Source organism: Triticum aestivum, chromosome 7D (genome assembly GCF_018294505.1).
Source record: "Triticum aestivum cultivar Chinese Spring chromosome 7D, IWGSC CS RefSeq v2.1, whole genome shotgun sequence".
NCBI classification, from domain to species: domain Eukaryota; kingdom Viridiplantae; phylum Streptophyta; class Magnoliopsida; order Poales; family Poaceae; genus Triticum; species Triticum aestivum.
The window spans coordinates 201,610,618-201,635,319 of NC_057814.1; the positions used below are offsets into that span (position 1 = coordinate 201,610,618).

At 49.5% G+C, this 24,702-nt stretch overlaps 1 protein-coding gene across 1 annotated transcript; it reads left to right on the forward strand.

The window, feature by feature from the left end:
• Positions 1-15,950: 15,950 nt before the first annotated feature.
• LOC123166879 (probable galactinol--sucrose galactosyltransferase 1) lies at positions 15,951-20,389 on the forward strand. Its single transcript, XM_044584686.1, has 13 exons — positions 15,951-16,254; positions 16,922-17,157; positions 17,250-17,340; positions 17,469-17,517; positions 17,603-17,694; positions 17,791-17,898; positions 17,984-18,118; positions 18,210-18,620; positions 18,707-18,848; positions 18,955-19,022; positions 19,165-19,299; positions 19,392-19,609; positions 19,707-20,389. Exons 1-13 carry the CDS (start codon positions 16,061-16,063, stop codon positions 20,075-20,077), a joined length of 2,250 nt encoding a protein of 749 aa, XP_044440621.1. The 5' UTR covers positions 15,951-16,060; the 3' UTR covers positions 20,078-20,389.
• Positions 20,390-24,702: the final 4,313 nt, after the last annotated feature.

Here is a 24,702-nt window from a genome sequence, read left to right on the forward strand (position 1 = left end):
CCTCCCCGCCACTCCGGCGCCCCCTCCTCCACCCGGCCGCCCCTCTCCTCCACCACCGCGGCCGCCCCACCCCTCCGGTGCCCCCTCCTCCACCCGGTGAGACCTCTTGTTTTTTTCTGTTTTTGTTTCTGTATTTTAAGTTTAGTTTAGGTTTATTTTAGGTTTGGTTTAGTTTAGGTTTACTTTAGTTTAGGTTCAGAGCATAGATAGCATCTTCTCTACTATAATTGTGTATAATCTCAATTCTCACTAGTAGTCTTATTAGTTAGTACATTATGCTTTTTATGTGTCATTTAAATAATGTAGTGCCAGATTTCTCAACTCATTGGCATATAATGAATTGTTATTGTTATATTATTAATAGATGATGGCACAAAAACTATTTCCCTTCAAAGTGAAAAATCTTTCAGTGAAGTAAATATTAGTGCACGAGTTATTTTATATACAAGAAAAAAAATTGGCATGTCGTGGTAGAATTAGTATTTGTCATAAATGAATTCAAATGCATTTCCAATAGAAAATGTAATACACATATCTAGTGAACTGTAAACGAAAGTTATCCACAGACTCCTTGAAGGGGTTGTATAAAATATTATGAAACTAATAGTGAGAAGAGCAAAAGCTTTCCTCAAATTCCTTTGCATATATTCAAATTCATCAATCAGCAACACTCGAATTAGTTTAATTTGAGAAAACAACAAGGCATGCATATTGCTTATGGAATCTGTCGTAAGAGGCAAACTATACCCGTCTTTTCCTTTTCTTTTTTGCGGAAAGGCAAACTATACATTCTGATTTGCATACAAAGTAAATTGATTTTACGACACTACACCCTTAGTTTCCGATTTGAGGTTTGTTTGTTTGCTTGGTGTGTGGCACCTAGAGCCACCTAAAATATGGTGCAACTATGATTTGTTGCCACAAGTATTCCAATGTGATCACACCAGAAGGAACTTTAGGTTTAGTTTTGGTTAAGAAGAAAGATAAAAGATGAAAAAAAGAAGAAGATAAAGAGGAGAAAGAAGAAGTGTATTTCCCCCCTATTTTTAGATTACTATGCTCTTTTTTTCAACATTTTCAGTTTTCTTTCATGTATAAAGAAATCCCTAGTTTTGAAGGGTGCCAATTGCCATTGCCAACTAACCTACCAAATTAACTAAGTGTTGTTGATGTTGTTGAGCACAAGTGCATTGCTTTTTTTCTCAGTTTTCTTTCATGTCTAGAAACTTGGCTCTATGTTTATAGATATGCTTCTAGCTAGATACTAATTGGTCTCTTCTGCTGCTTATTAGAGATGCGGGGAGGCCGTCACCGCTGTCTCCGCTCTGCCACACCGAAGTACGAGTTGGATGCTTTCGAGTTCTTCAGTATCATACTTGGGACTTCCTCCAAGAGGCAGGTATATAGAAGGAGAGATCTCCCCTTCACCCATCTCATTATGATAACTCTGTTGTTTGCTACATCACTCCTTGTCCCAAACTGCAGAGGCTGCCTGACACTTATATGAACATGCTGGGTGAAGATCCGCCAAATAATGTGAAGCTGCGACATGCCGGCAGCGGGTTTCGCAGGCTGTGGGACGTGGAGTTGGTGATCAAGGAGGGCCACATGTACCTGTGTCATGGCTGGGAGAAGTTCTACCGTGCCTACGACCTGCGGCTGGGGTACTTCCTTCTCTTCAGGCACGACGACGACGCCAACATGCTCATCGTGAAGGTGTTCAACGCGACTATGTGTCGCATGCGCTACGCTGACGACGATGATGCCGGTACGTTCTACCTCTTCTTATTCCTCTACATTTGGCTTTGTCTTGCATCGATTGTTAACGGTCATTAATTGTTGCATTTGGACAGGCAATGGGAGCAGCAGCAGCGACACTGGCTACCGCCAAAGCAGCAGCGATTCTGGCTGTAGCAAAAGCAACATCGATTCTGGCTGTAGCAAAAGCAGTAGCGATTCAGGCTGCAGCAAAGACAGCAAGGAGGATGATCCGGACTGGAGTGGGGAAGAAGAGGAGCAGAGTGGGCATCAGGCTGAGGATGACCTAGCGATGGTGGTGGCCGACCAAGGGCAGGAGATGGTGGTGGCGCACCATGGGCAAGAGATGGTGGTGGCTGAGGATGACCTAGCGATGGTCATGCCTGTCCTGCCTGAAGATGGCCTCGTGATGGTGGTGGTGCCTGACAATGACCTCGCCCCAGTGGTGGCGCCGGCGATCCCATAGCTGGGCGACATGACCACGCCAATTGTGGTAGAAGACTACATCCCACTGCCTCCACCGCCTCGCCGCTCTCGGCGCATCAGGCTGAGGAAGGAGAAGGAGAAGAACAATGAGAACTGAACTATGTCAGGTATGTCAGATCTCCAAAATGATCTATATATAGTTAGCTCTAATATGCTTAGTTACCTATGTTAGCTCTAATATGCTTAGTTACATATGTTAGCTCTACTATGCTTAGTTTCCTATAGGTTAGGTCCAAAATTATTTATGTTAGCACAAAATGACCAAGTTTACATAACAAGCTTATAGTCTTCTTCTTCTTCTTCTTCTTCCAAAATGACATAAGTTAGCTATAAGTTAGCTCTAATATGCTTAGTTCACTCAAAGATGGCATAATTAGCTAGGTTGGCTCCATTTTACCTAAGTTGGCTCTAATATGCTAAGTTATCTCTAATATGCTTAGTTTCCTATAAGTTAACTCCAAAATTACTTATGTTAGCACAGAATGACCAAGTTTACATGATAAGCTTAATTATAGTCTTCTTCTTCTTCTTCTTCTTATTATTATTCTTCTAGTCTTCTTCTAGTCTTCTTCTAGTATTCTTCTAGTCTTCTTCTTCTTCTTCTTCTTCTTCTTCTTCTTCTTCATTTTCTTCTAGGTTAGCTCCATTTTACTTAAGTATGCTTATTTCTTATAGTCTTCTTCTTCTTCTTCTTCTTCATTTTCTTCTTCTTTTTCTAACATCTTGTTTATCATTTTGCAGATTTGATTTAATTCACGGAAGCTTGCATGGATGGAGTGCTTCTTTTCCATTTGTGCTTTTATAGATGGAGTGCTTGTTTGGATGAACTATGTTTCTTTTGTATCGATGAACTATGCATGTATGGTAGGATGACACTATCGTAATATGTATGGTTGGATGCATGTATGTGGAACTTGCTATGTATGGTTGATGGAACTATGCATGTATGATGAAATTATATGTGTTGGACATCTCATATGTTTGCTGTGAACTTGCCATGTGAAAAATATATATGTATCATCTATTTGCTGTGAAAATGGTTGGGTATAAGAAAGAACAGAAAAAGAGGCAATGCAGGCTCTTTGCCGTCTGCCACCGACAACAACGGGCTCTTTGCCGTCCGCCGCGGACGGCAAAGAAGCCACGTGGCAACCAGCTATGCTTCCTGGCAGCTGACCCCATTTGGTCAGTTTGCCTACAGTGGCAGACGGCAAAGGCTTGAGCTTCTTTGCCGTCAGCGGCGGACGGCAAAGGCTGCCGTTAGACGCCTAACGGACTAACAACGAATTTATTGCCGTCCGCTTTCTTTGCCGTCCGCCGCTGATGGCAAAGACCCCTTTGCCGTCCGCTTCAGAAAGCAGACGGCAAAGAAGCTCTTTACCGTAGCCTACTTTGCCGGAGCCTTTTGCCGTCCGCGGCAGACGGCAAAGGCCTTTGCCGTCCGCCATCCTTGCCTTTGCCGTCTGCCGTGGCAGACGGCAAAGTAGCTGATTCCTGTAGTGTGAGAAACAATAACAATCTCAACATAACGAGAGGTAATTTAGTAACATGAAAATTTCTACAACCATATTTTCCTCTCTCATAATAATTACATGTGGGATCATATTCAAATTCAACAATATAGCTCTCACAAAACATATTCTTAACACGATCCACATGTATGCAAAGTTGACACTCTTCCAAAATAGTGGGATTATCATTAACTAAAGTCATGACCTCTTCAAACCCACTTTTGTCAAAAATACCATAAGATTGAACATTCTTCAAATATGTGGGATCTAAAGTTGACACTATTCCAAACCCACTTTCAATATTATTGCAAACACTATTATCAATCTCATATTCATCATGGGGCTTAAATAAATTTTCAAGATCATAAGAAGAATCACCCCAATCATGATCATTGCAACAAGTAGTAGACATAGCAAAACTAGCATCCCCAAGCTTAGGGTTTTGCATATTATTAGCACAATTGACATCAAGAGAATTTGTAGTAAAATCTTTGCAAACATGCTTTTGATTCAAGGAACTATCAAGTATGGGTGCAATAGCAATAATCTCATGTTTATCATAAGGAACTATAGCAAATTTATCTCCATAAATATTGGCATCATAGCCATAAGAATAGCAAGCATCATGTTCATCAAGGGATATTTCAATCAAATCATCGGAATCATAATTATCTATAGATTCGTGCATATCATTATTTTTCTTCCAAAGCAACGGTCATTCTCTCAATAAATTCCTTAACATAGGCATTATGAGCATAGTTTTCATAGCAATATTTAAGTATGTAGGAATTTTTAGATTTGTAGAGAGTAACATCATACTTTTCAATCAAAGAAGCAACTTCATGAGCACCCTTAAAAACGACAAATTCTTCAATTTGTTCGATATCATAGTAACTATAAACACCCTTTCCATAAGAAGATAAGATTTCACTATCATTAAATTCACATAGGTAGGGAAGGTGTTTTTTAGGGTTCTTAGAGCAACAAGTAAAATCATAAATTTCACAAAGATTCCAAGCATAGCAAAGCAAACTATTTATTTGATACCATAAGAGCTTCCCCTTTTCACAAAAACGATGACGCACAAAATGAGCATGCTCATCTAAAGATTTCCCATCAACTAGGCTAGTTGGGGTTTCAGCACGAGCGCATAAGGATCGAAGATGATCCAAGTAGAACACTTTAAGTGGATCCATATCAATAGATTTTTAGCAAGGAAAGATGCAAGCAAATAGAAGGAACATGGAAACACAAGCAAAAAGACATACGGGAAGAAGGCGAAGAAAAGGCAAAGGTGAAGTGGGGGAGAGGAAAACGAGAGGCAAATGGCAAATAACGTAATGCAAGGGATAAGAGTTTGTGATGGGTACTTGGTATGTCTTGACTTGTGCGTAGACTCCCCGGCAACGGCGCCAGAAATCCTTCTTGCTACCTCTTGAGCATGTGTTGGTTTTCCCTTGAAGAGGAAAGGGTGATGCAGCAAAGTAGCGTAAGTATTTTCCTCAGTTTTTGAGAACCAAGGTATCAATCCAGTAGGAGGCCACATGCAAGTCCCTCGTACCTACACAAACAAATAAGAACCTTGCAACCAACGCGATAAAGGGGTTGTCAATCCCTTCACGGCCACTTGCAAAAGTGAGATCTGATAGAGATGATAAGATAATATTTTTGGTATTTTTATGGTAAAGACTAAAAGTAAAGATTGCAAAGTAAAAATAGATTGGAAACTTATATGATGGAAGATAGACCCGGGGGCCATAGGTTTCACTAGTGGCTTCTCGCAAGATAGCATAAGTATTACGGTGGGTGAACAAATTACTGTCGAGCAATTGATAGAAAAGTGCATAATTATGAGAATATCTAGGCATGATCATGTATATAGGCATCACGTCCGCAACAAGTAGCCGAAACGATTCTGCATCTACTACTATTACTCCACACATCGACCGCTATCCAGCATGCATCTAGAGTATTAAGTTCATAAGAACAGGGTAACGCATTAGGCAAGATGACATGATGTAGAGGGATAAACTCAAGCAATATGATATAAACCCCATCTTTTTATCCTCGATGGCAACAATACAATACGTGTCGTTTCCCCTTCTGTCATTGGGATCGAGCAACGCAAGATTGAACCCAAAGCTAAGCACTTCTCCCATTGCAAGAAAGATCAATCTAGTAGGCCAAACCAAACTGATAATTCAAAGAGACTTGCAAAGATAACAAATCATACATAAAAGAATTCAGAGGAGATTCAAATATTGTTCATAAACCCACAATTCATCGGATCTCGACAAACACACCGCAAAAAGAGTTACATCGAATAGATCTCCAAGAAGATTGAGGAGAACTTTGTATTGAGATCCAAAGAGAGAGAAGAAGCCATCTAGCTAATAACTATGGACCCGAAGGTCTGTGGTAAACTACTCACACATCATCGGAGAGGCCATGGTGTTGATGTAGAAGCCCCCCGTGATCGATTCCCCCTCTGGCTGAGCGCCGGAAAAGGCCCCAAGATGGGATCTCACGGGTATAGAAGGTTGCGGCGGTGGAAATAGGGTTTCGTGGTGCTCCTGGTTGGTTTCGGGGTATATGGGTATATATAGGAGGAAGAAGTAGGTCGGTGGAGCTGCGAGGGGCCCATGATGGTGGGGGCGTGCCAGGGGGGGCAGGCGCGCCTCCCTGCCTCATGGCCTCCTCGTTTATTTCTTGACGTCCACTCTAAGTCCTGTGGATCACGTTTGTTCCAAAAATCACTCTCCCGAAGGTTTCATTCCGCTTGGACTCCGTTTGATATTCCTTTTCTGCGAAACACTGAAATAGGCAAAAAAACAGCAATTTGCACTGGGCCTTGGGTTAGTAGGTTAGTCCCAAAAATAATATAAAAGTGTATAATAAAGCCCATTAAACATCCAAAACAGATAATATAATAGCATGGAACAATCAAAAATTATAGATACGTTGGAAACGTATCAGCATCACAGGGTGATCCAATGGTCATCGAAGCCCTTTCGGAGCAAAACTTCCCGGAGGAAGGACCAGCTGACTGTATCGTAAGCCTTATGGAAATCGATCTTCAGGAAGACCGCCTTGAGGTACTTAGAGCGGACCTCATGGAGGACTTCGTGAAGGACTAGCACCCCATCCAGGATAAAACACCCTTGAATGAAGGCGGACTGGTTGGGGTGGGTAATACGATTCGCAAGCAGGGTCACCCTATTGGTGTACCCTTTCCCAGGATCTGGAAGATCACATTGATCACCATGATCGGACTAAACTGGCAGATGCCGAACGCCCCAGGCACCTTAGGGATGAGCGAAATGATCCCACAGTTGAGGCGACCGAGGTCAATGGACCCTACATAGAACTCATTGAAGATGGCCATGATCTCAGGTTTAATCACATTCCAGAAGGTCTGGAAGAATTTCACCAGAAGACCGTCGGGACCCGGGGCCGAGGTGGGGTTCATGCCTGTAATGGCAGCCCAAACCTCACCCTCGGAGAATGGAGCCGTAAGGGCCGCATTCTCCACAGTGGAAACCTGCTGGGGGCTGGCCCAGCAGTCAGGGGCCAGAGACAGCCCGCTCCTAGGGGAGGAAGAGAAGAGGTCCTTGTAGAACCCGTCGACATGAGCCCGAACATCACAAGGGGACTACAAGAGTGACGCGCTATCCCAGAGCAGAGGGATGATGTTGCGTCTATGGCGACCGTTAGCAATGGCCTGGAAGTAGGCCGTGTTCGCGTTGCCCTTCAAGATCCATTTCTGGGAGCCACGCAGACGCCAATAAGCCTCCTCATCGGTGTAAATGACGGAGAGTTGATCTTTCAGGTCGTATCGGGAGAGCCACTCATCAGGGGAGTGGCCGGACGCGTCAGCCCGGAGGTCAAGGGCCTGGATAGCGGTCAGCAGGGCCTTCTTGCGCTCGCGGAGATCGCGACCAAGGTTGGTGCCCCACCCCTTCATGAACTGCCGACCACTTTTGGCACAGTACCGCCACAAGTCAATAGCCGAGGGAAGGCAGGGGTAGGGGCGGGCACGGGCCTCCACCCAGCGTGCGCCGATGGCCTCCACAAATCCGGTTTGGGACAGTCAGAATGTCTCGAACCGGAAGCGAGGAGGAATCGGAGGGCGCTCATCGGCGGAGGATAGGAGGAGGGGGACGTGGTAAGAGCCAATCCGGGTGATGGCCCGGAGGGATGCCAGGGGCATCAGAGGTCCCATTCCGGGGAGACAACGACATGACAGACTGGGTCGGGGACGCCTGGCGGTTGGTCCAGGTAAACCTGGCACCAATCCTATCTATCTCGCGAAGGCCTAGATCAGCAATGCAGTCATTAAACATTTGCATCCGCGCAAAGTTGACATGCGCATTGCTCTTGTCTTCTGCGAAGCGGAGGAGGTTAAAATCGCCCTCGACTACCACGGGGAGGGAGGCGGCCGAAACCTTCCGGTGGAGCTCCTCGAGGAAGGTGGCAGACCTACTATGATCTGTTGGGCCGAAGACGATGATAACCTCCCACTTGAAGTTAAGGGCCCGTACATAAAGCTCCATGCTAACAAAGAACTAGCCCCGGTCCATACTGCCCACCTCGAAGGTGGCATCCTTCACACCTAAAAGGATGCCACCAGAATGGCCGGCAATCCCACTAGAAGGGAGCCAATGGCAAGCAAAGAGGTGGGAGCTCAGTCGATCGAGCTCCGGCAGAGAGAAATCAGTGCGCATGATTTCCTCGATGGCGACTATGTCAATGTGTTCATCTCGCATGTATTCAAGAAGTTGGCGGCGTCGGCCATCATGGCTGAAGCCTCGGATGTTCCAAAAAAGGGCACACATTAAGGAGCCATTGGTGGGCTGCTTGACCCCAGAACACGAGACGCGCTTTGGGTGCGGAGAGCGGCTGTCCGATAACGCATGCGGCCACGAAGCTCTGCCGCCTCCAGTAGAAGGCGGCCACCGGCTCTGCGGGGCTGAGCCGGAGTGGCTACCTCAGCAGAGGCCGGGGGAGCGGGAGGGGCGAGCAACGCCGCGCGGGCTTCCGCCAATCTACCATCGAGAATCTCGCGTGCCCGGATAGCCTCGATCTGGACTAAGGGGGAGCAACCTGCCCCTGAAGATGATCGCGGAGTCTGTCGCGACCTTTGCCAAGGTGACCTAGCGGAACCGACTCAAGCACAGAAGGGGGGACGACAGGGGTACCTGGCTCCAGATTCCGGGCAGCGGCCCGGAGCTTCGCCCGCTCGGGGATGGGCAGAGCCGAGCTACCGTCCGGACGGGCAGTGTCAAGCCGAGCGCTATGGCGGGAGGCCGTCACCGGGGAGGAGGAAGACCAGCCGCGGCGAGAGTAGGCGGCGGATCACAGAGGGGGATGAAGGAAATATGCCCTAGAGGCAATAATAAAGTTGTTATTTATAATTCCTTATATCATGATAAATGTTTATTATTCATGCTAGAATTGTATTAACCAGAAACTTAGTACATGTGTGAATACGTAGACAAACAGAGTGTCCCTAGTATGCCTCTACTTGACTAGCTCGTTAATCAAAGATGGTTAAGTTTCCTGACCATAGACATGTGTTGTCATTTGATCAACGGGGTCACATCATTAGAGAATGATGTGGTGGACAAGACCCATCTGTTAGCTTAGCATAATGATCGTTTAGTTTTATTGCTATTGCTTTCTTCATGACTTATACATATTCCTCTGACTATGAGATTATGCAACTCCCGAATACCGGAGGAACACTTTGTGTGCTATCAAACGTCACAACGTAACTGGGTGATTATAAAGATGCTCTACAGGTGTCTCCGAAGGTGTTTGTTGGGTTGGCATAGATCAAGATTAGGATTTGTCACGCTGAGTATCGAAGAGGTATCTCTGGGCCCTCTCGGTAATGCACATCACTATAAGCCTTGCAAGCAATGTGACTAATGAGTTAGTTGCGGGATGATGCATTAAGGAATGAGTAAAGAGACTTGCCGGTAACGAGATTGAACTAGGTATGATGATACTGACGATCGAATCTCGGGCAAGTAAGATACCGATGACAAAGGGAATGACGTATGTTGTTATGCGGTTTGACCGATAAAGATCTTCGTAGAATATGTAGGATCCAATACGAGCATCCAGGTTCCGCTATTAGTTATTTACCTGAGATGTGTCTCGGTCATGTCTACATAGTTCTCGAACCCGCAGGGTCCGCACGCTTAACGTTCGATGACGATTTGTATTATGAGTTGTGTGTTTTGGTGACCGAAGTTTGCTAGGAGTCCCGAATGAGATCACAGACATGACGAGGAGTCTCGAAATGGTCGAGAGGTGAAGATTGATATATTGGCAGGTTATATACGGACACCGGAATGGTTCCGAAGAATACCGGGGATTTTTCGGAGTACCGGGAGGTTACCGGAACCCCCCAGGAAAGTTAATGGGCCTATTGCGCCATAGTGGAGGAGAGGAGGCAGGCCACGGGAGGAGGCGCGTGCCCCCCTTGCCCAATACGAATTTAACAAGGGGAGGGGGCGCGGGCCCCCTCTTTCCTTCTCCCTCTTCTCGATCCCTTTCCCGTTTCCCTCTCCCTTGGAAGGAAGGGGGGGGGGGCGAATCCTACTTGGACTAGGAGTCCAAGTAGGAATCCCCCCTTGGCGCGCCCCTCCTAGGCCGCCGACCTCCTCCTTCCCCCCTTTATATACGGGGGCGGGGGGCACCCCAAAGACACACCAAGATCTGTTTTAGCCGTGTGCGGTGCCCCCCTCCACAGTTTACTCCTCCGGTCATAGCGACGTAGTGCTTAGGCGAAGCCCTGCGCGGATCACATCACCAACACCGTCGCCACGCCATCATGCTAACGGAACTCTCCCTCGACCCTCTACTGGATCAAGAGCTCGAGGGATGTCATCGAGCTGAACGTGTGCTGAAGACGGAGGTGCCGTACGTTCGGTACTTGGATCGGTTGGATCACGAAGACGTTCAACTACATCAACCGCGTTTACATAACGCTTCCGCTTTCGGTCTACGAGGGTACGTGGGCACACTCTCCCCTCTTGTTGCTATGCATCTCCTAGATAGATCTTGCGTGATCGTAGGAATTTTTTTGAATTACTACGTTCCCCAACAGGGGAGGCTGGGAGGCCACCGGGGTGGTCACCCGGGTCTCCCCATCCGCGTCGGGGTCCGTCACTGGGGCGAGCTGGAGCGCCAGCCTAGAGTAGCCGAGGAGCAGGGGAGCCGGGGGTGGAGAAGACGGCGCAGGGTCAGAGGCGGGAGGCACCAGGGCCACCACCGGTAGTAGAGACGGCGGAGGGTCCGTTGCCGGAGGTGGGAGGTCGTCCACGGGGGCCGCTGCAGGAGGGAGCGTGCTCAGAGGGGGGGCGCAGCAGCTTCGGGCGACTCGGCGGGGAGGGAGGCCGGAGGGGAGACGCCCGCGACGGGGCACGACATGGCCGAGGAGGGGACCAGTTCATCACCCAGGCCAGGCCCATCGGTAGAGAGGTCCGCGGGGGAGCGCGGTGAGGAGGCCAGGAATACCACCAGGCCGACGCTAGAGGCATCACTCCCCTCCGAGGCCTCGGTCGCCGGGTCCGCTGGGACGACCGAGGGTGGCGACGGGGCGGACAGGGGGGTGAGCGCGGCCTGGCAACCACGGGTCCCAGCGGCAGGACGTGGGGGCGAAGGCGATGGAGAGCGGGAGCGCGAGTCATCAGAGCCTCCATTATCGTCAGAGCGGTGGGAGCGGGGATGATGGCGGCCGTGGTAGTCTCCGTCAGTCCTCGGGTTGCCACCAGGTGGGCCATCGTCAGTGAAGCGAGGACGGCCGACGTGGTTGGGGGCCTCAGGGGCGATTCGGAGGTTGAAGCCCTGGTCGTTGAAGAACACCCATATGGTGGCGCGGAGTTTGGAGGAGTCCAGGCACTTGACCTTGACTCGGACCTCCTCCTCTTTGCGGAGGGAGAGCTCGTCAACCACCACCACCTTGCCCAGGATCTGGGACATCTGGCAGATGACAGACTCAGATCGAGCGATGTCTGGGAGTCCGGCCACGAGGATCCAGGCAGTGTCTAGGACGGCGACTGCCGTCGGGTCGAGGATCGGCTCGGTGATGTCGACGACGAGCTGGTTGAGGGCGAGGGTGATCTGACCACTACGGGTGGCGTATCCGTAGCTGATGACGTCGGGGAAGATCACGGTGAAGATGTTGCCCGCGGTAGGCGTGACCACCCAGTCCCACTGGCGACAGTAGAGGTGGTTGAGCTCGGCCTCGATCATCTCAGGGGAGGCCACCCCATCCACCATTGTGACAATCGCCTGAAGTGAGGGGGTGGGTGGAGGGACGTCGGGGACCTCGAGGTGGAAGAATCCAAGCCCCTCGATGTCGTGGCCGTACATAATGAGCTCAGAGGTCACCGGATAATCCGGACACAGAAGGGCGGGGTGGCCCGGGTCCTTGCAGATGTAGCAGCACTGAGGGTTGACGCAGTTGACTTGCGAGTGACCCGCCACCCCGCAATTGAAGCAAGGGGGGTGGGGAAGGCTGGAAACAAGCCCCGGGGCGGCAGAGGAACCTGGAGCAAGAGAGGGGGGGGCGCGGCCTGGTTGCCCCTGCCTTGCCCGCGACGCTTCTTCTTCTTGGCAGGGCCTTGGCGGCCGCGGGACGGGCCGCCATCCGGGGCGGCAGAGGAGGCCGGGGCCGACGAAGCGACCACGTGGGGAGGCACATACTTCCTGGTCGAGGTGGTGGGCGGTGGAGCTTGCGGCGAGGAGAAGGTGGACGGGCCGCGCGGGATGGGGAGGGGCTTCGGCCGCGGCGAGGTCCGGGGGAGGGCGAACGGCGCCGGGAGCGCCAGCCACCCGAGGCAGCCGGGGGGGAGTGGGACCGGCCCCTACGGTCAGAGTGGCCTGGGGATCGCCGGTCCTCCCCGCGGCCGTCTCGGAGCTCGCGGAGCTCGCGCCGAAGCTCTTCCTCGCAGTGGAGGGCATCCGGAGAGGGGCGGGGAGGGTCGCGACGGTCGTCGAAGCGCCATTTGCGCCGCGCCTCACCGTTGTCCCACTCGCGGGTCATGGCCAGCGGCGGCGAGGGGGAGGGGGAGGGGAAGCAATGCCAGGCGGCCGAGCGGGAGGAAAGGGCATCGGGTCGAGCGGGAGAGTAGGGGAGGACCCGGATGAAGCGGTGGTGGCGGCGGGGAGGGAAGATGGAGCGCGAGGGAGGCCTCGAGGCAGCCAAATGCAGGGCACGGGTGGGGCGAGCCTAGGGCACGGGAGTAGCCCAGCCACAAGAGGCCGGCCCAGTCCCGATGGGCTTGGCCCATCCAGCACCACAGCCTGCCTGGCCGGGCTGCGGCCCAGCAGGCCCCGACCCAGCGAGGCGCTGACCAGGGAGCGGGCGGGGCAGCGACCCGGAGGGTTTCCCCTCGACGGGCGGGGGCCGGCGGCGGCGGCGGCGGGGAGCTGCCGAAAAGGGCGAGCCAGGGGCGCTGGAGGGGCTGTAGAGCGTGGAAGCGGAGGGAGGAGGAACCGAAGGCCCCTATGAATGGGCGGAAAGGGGAGGCACGAGCGATGGGGGCCGAGACATCGGCGGCGTGGCTAGCCGCCGGCGGGGACGGGGCCGGCGCGGAGCAAGGGCCAGCCGTCAGGCGGCGCCACGACGCACGAGCCCGGACCAGGTCAGAACGGCCGACCACACCCCAGTTGCGCTTGCGGCGCCGGCACGCGTCGCCTCCCCGCAAGGGAGCACCTTGCGTCTCGGCGGCCCGAGCAGGGCTCCGCAGCGGCGGCGTCAGCCGCGGCCGCCGCGAACCGGCAGCAGAACCCCGCACGAGGGGGGCTGAGCCACCGGCCACGCCGGGCGGCGCAGCACGACGAAGGGCCGGGGAGGGGGGACGGCGCATCTTCATCGGCAAGGTCAGCCGGGGGGTCACCAAGCCCGTCGCCAGAGCTCTCCATCCTCTCTTCGAAAAGGATATTCACCAGACACCCCCCCCCCCCCCGCACTCATTCAACTAACCGGAACATAGTTTCAACTAGGAAGTGATGGCAAAACGTGACAGAGGTGTGTCTGCCCAAAAATTGATTTTGAAGGCCGAGCTCCATGGAGGCCTACATTTGCAATTTTCAAAATTCATATTTCTATGTTTCAATTTTTTTGAAAAAAATACATATATACATGGAGGCATAGTGTGCATGTGTGTAAAATTTCATGACGAAATACGTTAAAATGAGGGTTGTGCAAAAAAAACAAATCTGAGGTTTTTCAGCCCATTATACTATTCATCCTCAGAGTTCATGAATTTATTTAGTTGTACATGCCACATTTCAAGGTATTTCATCCTGAATTTGTACACACATATACATTTCCTCCTTGTATACTTGCATATTTTTTTAAATTATTTTTGTAACCGGAAAGTTTGAATTTTGATTTCGTTTTCAAAAAATTTGGGCTCCATAGAGCCCAGTCACCAAAACGCCCCACTTGTCTGTGCCAAGAATCACACCATATTAAAAGTTACATGAAGTGAACTAACACTGTATATCATGAACTAAGCATAGCTTAAATAGTTAGTTTACTTGCGGAGGAATTGGCCCATCCGAGTTCAGGCCTTAGATCTCGCACAAGTGTCACATATCTCCTGTATTTATTCAGGCTTTTCGGCACTAAAATTTCGTCAATATGAAGATTTACCGGCTCAATCTCTTGAAGGTGCTCATGGTGTAGAGTACATACATGTCTTTGTCGGTGTCTGCTTAGCACTGTGTTTCTCAAAAAAAGATTAACGCTGTTTATCAATCGATTCCAAAGGGTAGGCATATCCTTGCTTTTATATTTTAAAACTTACACTTGTACTGTAGATCTTGCTTTGTGTGTGTGTGGCAGTAGCCGCTGTTCTCCTGACCGGTGTGCTTTGGGAAGCAACAAACCTCTGCGTTTGCGGTCGGCGGGTTCGGGCCACCCATGGCCGCCCAAAGCAGCAACAGCACAGCACAGATGCGGCGCGCGCGATCACCTCAAAAAAAAAAAAAAAAAAGCGGCGCGCGCGCATCGATCACATTCCTTCCTGCTCACGATCACGGGAATATGTACCCACTCACCCACGGTCTCCTGGGGCCGATCACCACGGCCGGCCGGCGCAGCGTCTGGAACAAAACGAGAGGTTTATTTTTATTTTTCTGAGAACGAGAGATTTTCCCTAGCGTAGGAAAAAACTCGCACTACTACCTACCTCTTCAAGAAAAAACGAACTAGGAAACGTACCCCCAAAATAATAATGTTCAAATACCCGACGAGTCAGCGTCGTGAGTCGGATCTCACGTGGAGTGCCGATTCACGGCCATGGGGATTCCCAGAAATATGATAAGCACAGTCGTGATCGATGGACCCGGGCCGGCGCGATGCCCTGTTTTTACTCTACTAATACTTTATACGAAGAAAAAAACACATGATAAGCACTGCGAGAGGTATATATGCACGCTACTCAAGCGCTCGCATATTTCGATACGGAAAAAGGTGTGCTCGTACCTACTGTAGCCAGCTTCCATATTCGCATGCATGAGGGGGGGAGGGGGGGGGGGGGGGGTCCGGACTCGACTCATGACGTGATGCGATGCGTTGCACCGGCCGGGCCAACTTGTCAGTTGTGCTCGTGTGCCGCACGCTGCCTGATCGCGAGTTCATTCGATCCACCAAAGCATGATGCGAGCGTGTGCACGGAACGACATGCCTTGTATTGAAAAAGAAAAGTTGGGGAACAGGGCATCTATAATCACGAAACGAAATTTCTGGTCTTGTTTTCTTCTAAACACGAAATTTTAGGCATTTCCACCTCCGCTTCCAAGGAGAGTTTGATTTGGCATTCGAAACTTCATGTCTTTCGTCTGAGAGGGTAATCACTTCCGCTTCTTACACGGTGAGAATCTGCATTCGAAACCTCTTACCTCCGAGAAAAGGAATAAAAAATAAAATATACGCATGAAGATAGAGTGTGCGCGTGTATTTATAGGATGAGTGCAGGTGCGTGTATGTAAACATCTGCGTTTGTAGCGTGTTTGAAAAAAAAAGACACGACGCTGGAGGCAGCACAAACGTTTCGATTGCAGATCACCTCTACTTGCAAAAACAAAAAAAAGATGACCATCTCTACTCCCGGGGGGTCGAACCGAAAAAGATCCCCACCCCGACGGCTATAAAACCAGGGAGAGCGCACTCGGCTGTCTCAACACCACAACCGCGCGCCGCGCCACCACACCCGCAGATCCCCGCCGTCGTAAATCTACCTACGTGCTTTGATTGGAGGGTTGCGGTGCCGGGGAGGAAGATGACGGTGGGAGCCGGGATCGCGGTCCAGGAAGACGGCAGCCTGGCGGCGCTGGGGGCCACGGTCCTGACGGAGGTGCGCGACAATGTGCTCGTCACGCCGGCCGCCGGGGGCGGCATGCTGAACGGCGCGTTCCTCGGCGTCCGGTCGGCCCCCGCCGGCAGCCGCAGCGTCTTCCCCGTCGGGAAGCTCAGGTGAGCACAGCTGTTGGTGTCCTGCCGTCTCCCTTCAGCTGTTTTGTCCGAGCGGTGTTCTGTCATTTGTTTAACGATTAGAAGCGTGTCTTATCTGATTGTCTGTCATGTGCGGGGATCTAGATTCAGACAAAAGGATTCTGTTGGGGTGCAATGAACCACTGTGCAGTAGTACTGCAGTTTGCAATCTTGTCTTCTCTTGACTTTTTGTAAACAGGAGTAACTCCTGAAAGGTAAAACTTTCAGATGTTCGGTAAAAGTTTCCACACTTTTTTTTAAAACAGAAGGAAAAATCTCGATACTCCACTAAATTAGTAGATGTGGAAAAAGATGTGTTTCCCTTCAATTCAAAGTTACTGTTCAAGAAGAGTAGTTGGGAACTGTTTTTTTTTCTTTTTCCTTTTGTGATGAAAGGAAATCCTTAACTCAGTACTACTAACGTTTTGGTTCCTACCATTACAGTTATTTTCCCCTCAAATAGAAAGTGAACAACCATGGACACTTGGCTGGCAAAAATGAATTCTTGGTACTTATTAGTACTATTTTTTTGCGGGGGTACTTGTTACTATAGTTAAAATATACCTAGAATTAGGAGGGAGCTCCTGCGATTCATAAAGAATAAAGAATTGGCTGAACTGAAAGAATGTGTGTCATGCTGGTGTTTCAGGGACCTGCGATTCATGTGCACGTTCAGGTTCAAGATGTGGTGGATGACACAGAGGATGGGCTCGTCGGGCCGCGACATCCCCGTCGAGACGCAGTTCTTGATCGTCGAGGCCGCCGACTGCGCCGGGGACGAGCAATCTGCGGTGTACACCGTCTTCCTCCCGATCCTGGAGGGCTCATTCCGAGCTGTACTACAGGGGAACGAAAATGATGAGCTGGAAATTTGCTTGGAGAGTGGTAATTCAGACAATCATAGAAAACTTCTCTCATTGACTTGAGCAAAGTTGTTTCATGATGTATAATAGCACTCTTGGTTTATTTTTCTCCAGGTGATCCAGCTGTAGAATCATTTGAAGGCACCCATCTAGTTTTCGTTGGTGCGGGATCGGATCCGTTTGAGGTCATCACTAATGCTGTCAAGTATGTCAATATTGCTGTAATTAATCTTCCTATTTTAGTACCCTACACTTCTCCTGATCAAATACGGCAACTGCTTTCCATGAATGCATTCCTTTCTCACTGACACCACATGAGTTGTCCTTTTGCAGAGCAGTTGAGAGGCACCTGCAGACATTCTCTCACAGGGAAAAAAAGAAGGTACCTTCCTGTAGTAGTACATAGTATCATATGCATTTTGCATCCTTACTATTTCAGTGCCTCTAAAACTTTCACCTTGCTGCAGATGCCAGACATGCTAAACTGGTTTGGCTGGTGCACATGGGATGCATTTTACACTGATGTTACTGCTGAAGGAGTGAAGGAAGGACTACAGAGGTGTCTTACCTATCTCGTATACTTCCGCCAATGCCATGCTTACCATATGAGAATCATACTGAAATTCCATAATGTATTTTTGTATTTTTTTTCCAGTTTTGAAAAAGGTGGAACAGCTCCAAAGTTTGTCATAATCGATGATGGGTGGCAATCGGTCAGTATGGACCCTGCTGGAAGTGCATTCGTATCTGATAATGCAGCCAAGTAAGCAGCCAAGAAGAATTTACTTCTCAATCTTTAGTTGTCTTGCAGTAGTGATCACTGATATTTGCATGTCCTGTATCTATAGCTTCGCAAACAGATTATATGATATCAAGGAGAACCACAAATTTCAGAAAAATGGGAGGAAGGGTCACAGGGAAGAAGATCCAGCAAATGGCCTCGCGCATATTGTCAGTGAAATTAAGGGGAAACATGAGCTAAAGTATGATGTTACTTGTTTTTTTTTGTTGCCTCATACAGCCTGATAAAATTGTGGCAATTCTCATCTTTCCTACTTCTTACACAAAAATCAGGTACGTCTATGTATGGCATGCGATTACCGGGTATTGGGGTGGCGTAAGGCCCGGTGCTGACGGGATGGAGCATTACCAATCCAAGATGCAGTACCCTGTGTCGTCACCAGGAGTCCAGAAGAACGAACCCTGTGAGGCCTTCAACAGCATAGCAGATAACGGCCTTGGCCTTGTGGACCCTGACAAAGTATTCAGCTTCTACAATGAGCTCCATTCATATCTTGCATCTGCCGGGGTCGACGGCGTGAAAGTAGACGTGCAGAACATTCTCGAGGCGCTAGGCGGTGGTCATGGTGGGAGAGTGCTTCTGTCTAGGAAGTACCAGCAGGCTCTAGAAGCTTCCATCGCTCGGAATTTCCGCGACAACGGCATAATATGTTGCATGAGCCACAACACTGACAACTTATACAGGTAACCTTATTTTGCTCCTGAAACTGCATATACTCACTCAAGCTTGGTGCAATTGCCTGAAGATATATGGATGATCTTTGCCACAGTTCAAAAAGAAATGCGGTTGTAAGAGCCTCTGATGATTTCTGGCCTAGAGACCCAGCTTCGCATACCATACACATCGCATCCGTCGCTTACAATACCGTTTTCCTTGGAGAGTTCATGCAGCCGGACTGGGACATGTTCCATGTGAGTGAGGATCACTACTCTGTTCTGCTCTCTTGCTTAGTGCTTACTACTCTCAGATCTTCTAGTAGCTGAACTTGTAAGCTTCTTTCCATTGTCCTGCTAACAGAGCGTCCACCCGATGGCCGAATACCACGCCGCGGCGCGGGCAGTCGGCGGTTGCGCTATATACGTGAGGTAACGAACATTACAGAGCAGTAGAGAATTTTCAGCTTTTCCATACGTGTATATATTTAGATGATTTTCAGATTTTTTTTTTCTTTTCATGTGCTGAACTGAAAGAAAACTTTGATGCTAACTGTGGGTGTGATCATGGCAGTGACAAACCAGGAAACCATGACTTCGATCTGCTGAGGAAGCTTGTGCTTCCTGACGGATCGATCCTGCGGGCCAAACTGCCCGGGAGACCGACCGGGGACTGCCTCTTCTCTGATCCTGCAAGGGACGGCAAAAGGTTAGAACTTGCAGCAACCAACTTTGTTTCTACTAGTTGACGATACTGACACGGTTCTGAATTTCTCTGAACCGTTTCGTGATGGACTGCAGCATTCTCAAGATCTGGAACCTGAACGCGCACTCCGGCGTCATCGGCGCCTTCAACTGCCAGGGCGCGGGCTGGTGCCGAGAAGGGAAGAAGAACCTCATCCACGATGTGCAGCCCGGGACCATCACCGGGGCCGTCCGGGGACGGGACGTGAGCCGCCTTCAGGAGGTCGCCGGCGATGGCTGGAACGGCGACGTGGTCGTGTACTCGCACGTCGCAGGTAAAGCGTCCTTCAACCAGAACCAGCGCGTCGTTGTGATCTTGGACTAACTGACGACTGACGTTGGTCCTGCCTTTTTCTTCTTCTTTCTCTTCAGGAGATGTGACCGTCCTGCCCAAGGACGCGGCGCTGCCGGTGACGCTGAAGCCGCGAGAGTACGAGGTGTTCACCGTGGTGCCGCTGAAGCGGCTGCCGAACGGCGCCTCCTTCGCGCCGATCGGCCTGATCGGGATGTTCAACTCCGGCGGGGCGGTGACGGAGGTGAGGTGCGCCGGCGGCGCCGGCGTGGAGGTGAAGGTGCGGGGCGCGGGCACGGTTGGAGCCTACTCCTCGGCGAGGCCGAAGCGCGTGGCCGTGGATTCGGAGGCGGTTGGTTTCTCCTACGACGACGGCTCCGGCCTGGCCATGTTCCAGGTCGGCGTGCCGGAGCGGGAGCTCTACTCGTGGACGGTCTCGATAGAGTGCTGAGACGAGATCGTCTGGTCGGGTGACAGTAAGACGAGGGCACCGAAGCCGCGCCTGGGGAAGCTGTGATATCTTTGTTCTTGCAGACGTTGCCGCTAGTTCGTGTTGCCTGTGATTTATTATTTGCGCTGCGAGTACATGGTGCTTGACTTGTATTCCCTGATGGAAACTAAAAATTGTATTGTGATTTCTGAACACCAACCATTTTAGTGCAGACAGTTTTTCCTTTTTTTCTCTTACTACTATGTATGTGCCTGTGTGTTGTCACGCGGAAAAAATATTTATTAACATAATAAGACGGTTATATTGGACAAATCTTGATGCAAATTAAATAGATAAATACATTTATGTTTTGGTTATATAAAGCGTCATTTTTTTTATCATTTACTCCTCCGTCTCAACAAGTGTCTCAATTTTTTATCTCCCGGGTCGATTGCCAGGGAACCATTTTGCAACTTCAATACAAAGTTGACACATATTTTGAGATAGATGGAGTATTAAACTGGTAAAATATGTATGTGCCTGTAAGTGATCTGCTTTATTGGGTTTTCAAAGATAAGAGACTGATTGATATTATTTGTCTACGAATAGAGAATTTATTCCTTTTTGTTTAGTTACCAAAAAATCGATGTTGGCCGAATGGGTGGTGGATAGAAAGTGAAACATGGAACTAGAGAGCAATGGTTGGATAGCTAGGGCGGAGAGTACCCAGACCTATCAAGGTTGGCTCCTACGACGTATGTTTTTTTCTAACAAAGTACAAACGCAGACTGATGGGGATGTACAAAGTACAATGGTGATCAATGGTGTACCCAAAGGTGATGATGAGATTGTAAGGTGCATGTCGACTAACCCGTCCTCGACTTATAAAGGGTACCGAGGCCTATGGTTACATAGAAATCTAGTCGGCTAAGGTGGTTTGAAGAGTCCTCCGCGATCTTCGGATTGGCTTGCCTTGGATGGCAGGTCGATTCCTTCGTCTTGGAGGCCTACAGGTGGAGATGTCGTCCCAGACCAAGGGATGCATGGTGGGCTACAATCCGGTCTGGTGGGAGACTTCCGGTGGCGTTAGGTACCCTGGGTTCATGGCACCATCACTAGCCCCTGAAATAGTCTTGAACTCAGCCGCTTATGGACTGTGGTCAAATTTGGCGTGCCGTCTTCGGAATGTGTGACGAGGTCTTGACAGTTCCCGCTGATCCCTGAAAGAATGCGTGCCATCTTATTTTTAGGCAAGGATGGGGAAAAAAACTCAGGGAGTCATATTGAAGCATTGGCCAGCAAGATAAAGCGACGACCCAAGTGACACACACCAGTTGAATCACCTGTCCCCTTAGCTTCTTAATACCTTTGTCTTGATCAAGTTTCTGTTTGGTTTTAACACACGGTAAACTCTTGGTGAATGGTACTGTGAGTTCCTCTTGCATGGGTTTTAACTTTTGATGGCAGTGACTGATACGTCCATTTTGCATCATGCTTTTATATTGATATTTATTTCATTATGGGCTGTTATTACACATTACATCAGAATACTTATGCCTTTTCTCTCTTATTTTATAAGGTTTACATGAAGAGGGAGAATGCCGGCAGCTGGAATTCTGGACTGGAAAAGGAGCAAATATTAGAGACCTATTCTGCACAACTCCAAAAGTCCTGAAACTTCACGGAGAATATTTTTGGAATATATAAAAATATTGGGCGAAGAAAGTACCAGAGGGGGCCACCAGCCACCCACAAGGGTGGAGGGCGCGCCCCCTCGTCCTTGTGGGTCCCCTGTCAGGCTTCCGGTGCCCATCTTCTGCTATATGGTGTGTTTTGACCTGGAAAAAATCAGAAGGAAGCTTTCGGGACAAAGCGCCGCCGTCTCGAGGCGGAACCTGGGCAGAACCAATCTAGGGCTCCGGCGGAGCTGTTCTGCCAGGGAAACATCCCTTCGGGAGGGGGAAATCATTGCCATCGTCATCACCATCGATCCTCTCATCGAGAGGGGGTCAATCTCCATCAACATCTTCACCAGCACCATCTCCTCTCAAACCCTAGTTCATCTCTTGTATTCAATCTTGGTCCCAAAAACTCAGATTGGTACCTGTGGGTTGCTAGTAGTGTTGATTACTCCTTGTAGTTGATGCTAGTTGGTTTATTCGGTGGAAGATCATAAGTTCAGATCCTTAATGATAATTAATACTCCTCTAATTATGAACATGAATATGCTTTGTGAGTAGTTACGTTTGTTCCTGAGGACATGGGAGAAGTCTTGTTATAAGTAATCGTGTGAATTTGGTATTCGTTCGATATTTTGATGAGATGTATGTTGTCTTTCCTCTAGTGGTGTAGTGGAATTGTCACGGCAGATGTCCTAGCAGAAGGACTTAGTCGTGGATCCATCACAACTAGGTTAGCTTAAAGGGGTTAACCGGGACAAAGGACACAGAGGGTTTATACTGGTTCGGCCCCTTGCTGTGAAGGTAAAAGCCTAATCCAGTTGAGGTGGTATTGCTAGGGTTTTGATTACCAGGGAGCGAATACGCTTGACCTAGTTCTCGATCTCTTGTTTCTTGCCCTAACCCACCGCCGGGTCGTCCCTTTATATACACAGGTCGACGCCCGGCGGCTCACGGAGTCCCGGCCGGCTCATATACAACGTGTCCGGCTCGGTGACTAACTACACATGCATTACAATACAAGTCATACATATATGGCAGTTCATCCACCTGGGCCGTAAGTCACCTCTGGGCCTTGGGCCGTCAACAGGCTTGTATTATCCGCCATCTTCAAGGGTAAGCCGCCAGTGGTATAACCCGGCCCCTCCTGGGTGGTTCATACCCAATAGTTATCTCCCCAACATTAGGCCCCAGGTTGATTTGAACTTGTTCATATCAATCTTAAACACTTGCCAAAATCTTGTATCGCCTTGTTTGATAAACTGTTGGGGAACGTAGTAATTTCAAAAAAATTCTACGCACACGCAAGACCATGGTGATGCATAGCAACGAGAGGGGAGAGTGGTGTCCACGTACCCTCGTAGACCGATAGCGGAAGCGTTTAACACAACGCGGTTGATGTAGTCGTACGTCTTCATGATCCGACCGATCAAGTACCGAACGCACGGCACCTCCGAGTTCAGCACACGTTCAGCTCAGTGACGTCCCTCGAACTCCGATCCAGCCGAGTGTTGAGGGAGAGTTTCGTCAGCACGACGGCGTGGTGACAATGTTGATGTTCTACCGACGCAGGGCTTCGCCTAAGCACCGCTACGATATTATCGAGGTGTAATATGGCGGAGGGGGGCACCGCACACGGCTAAGAGATCAATGATCAATTGTGTGTCTAGAGGTGCCCCCTGCCCCCGTATATAAAGGAGCAAGGGGGGGGTTCGGCCGGCCTAGGGGAGAGGCGCGCCAGGAGGAGTCCTACTCCTACCGGGAGTAGGACTCCCCCCTTTTCCATGTTGGACTAGGAGAGAAGGGGGAAGAGGTGGAGGGGAGGAAGGAAGGGGGGGGCGCCGCCCCCTCTCCTTGTCCTATTCGGACTGGGGGGGAGGGGCGCGCGGCCCTGCCCTGGCCTCCTCTCCTCTCTTCCACCTAGGCCCACTAAGGCCCATTAAGTTACCGGGGGGTTCCGGTAACCTCCCGGTACTCCGGAAAAATCCCGATTTCACCCGGAACACTTCCGATGTCCAAACATAGGCTTCCAATATATCAATCTTTATGTCTCGACCATTTCGAGACTCCTCGTCATGTCCGTGATCACATCCGGGACTCCGAACAACCTTCGGTACATCAAAACATATAAACTCATAATATAACTGTCATCGTAACGTTAAGCGTGCGGACCCTACGGGTTCGAGAACTATGTAGACATGACCGAGACACCTCTCCGGTCAATAACCAATAGCGGAACCTGGATGCTCATATTGGTTCCCACATATTCTACGAAGATCTTTATCGGTCAGACCGCATAACAACATACGTTGTTCCCTTTGTCATCGGTATGTTACTTGCCCGAGATTCGATCGTCGGTATCTCGATACCTAGTTCAATCTCGTTACCGGCAAGTCTCTTTACTCGTTCCGTAATACATCATCCCGCAACTAACTCATTAGTCACAATGCTTGCAAGGCTTATAGTGATGTGTATTACTGAGTGGGCCCAGAGATACCTCTCCGACAATCGGAGTGACAAATCCTAATCTCGAAATACGCCAACCCAACAAGTACCTTTGGAGACACCTGTAGAGCACCTTTATAATCACCCAGTTACGTTGTGACGTTTGGTAGCACACAAAGTGTTCCTCCGGTAAACGGGAGTTGCATAATCTCATAGTCATAGGAACATGTATAAGTCATGAAGAAAGCAATAGCAACATACTAAACGATCGAGTGCTAAGCTAACGGAATGGGTCAAGTCAATCACATCATTCTCCTAATGATGTGATCCCGTTAATCAAATGACAACTCATGTCTATGGCTAGGAAACATAACCATCTTTGATCAACGAGCTAGTCAAGTAGAGGCATACTAGTGACACTCTGTTTGTCTATGTATTCACACATGTATTATGTTTCCGGTTAATACAATTCTAGCATGAATAATAAACATTTATCATGATATAAGGAAATAAATAATAACT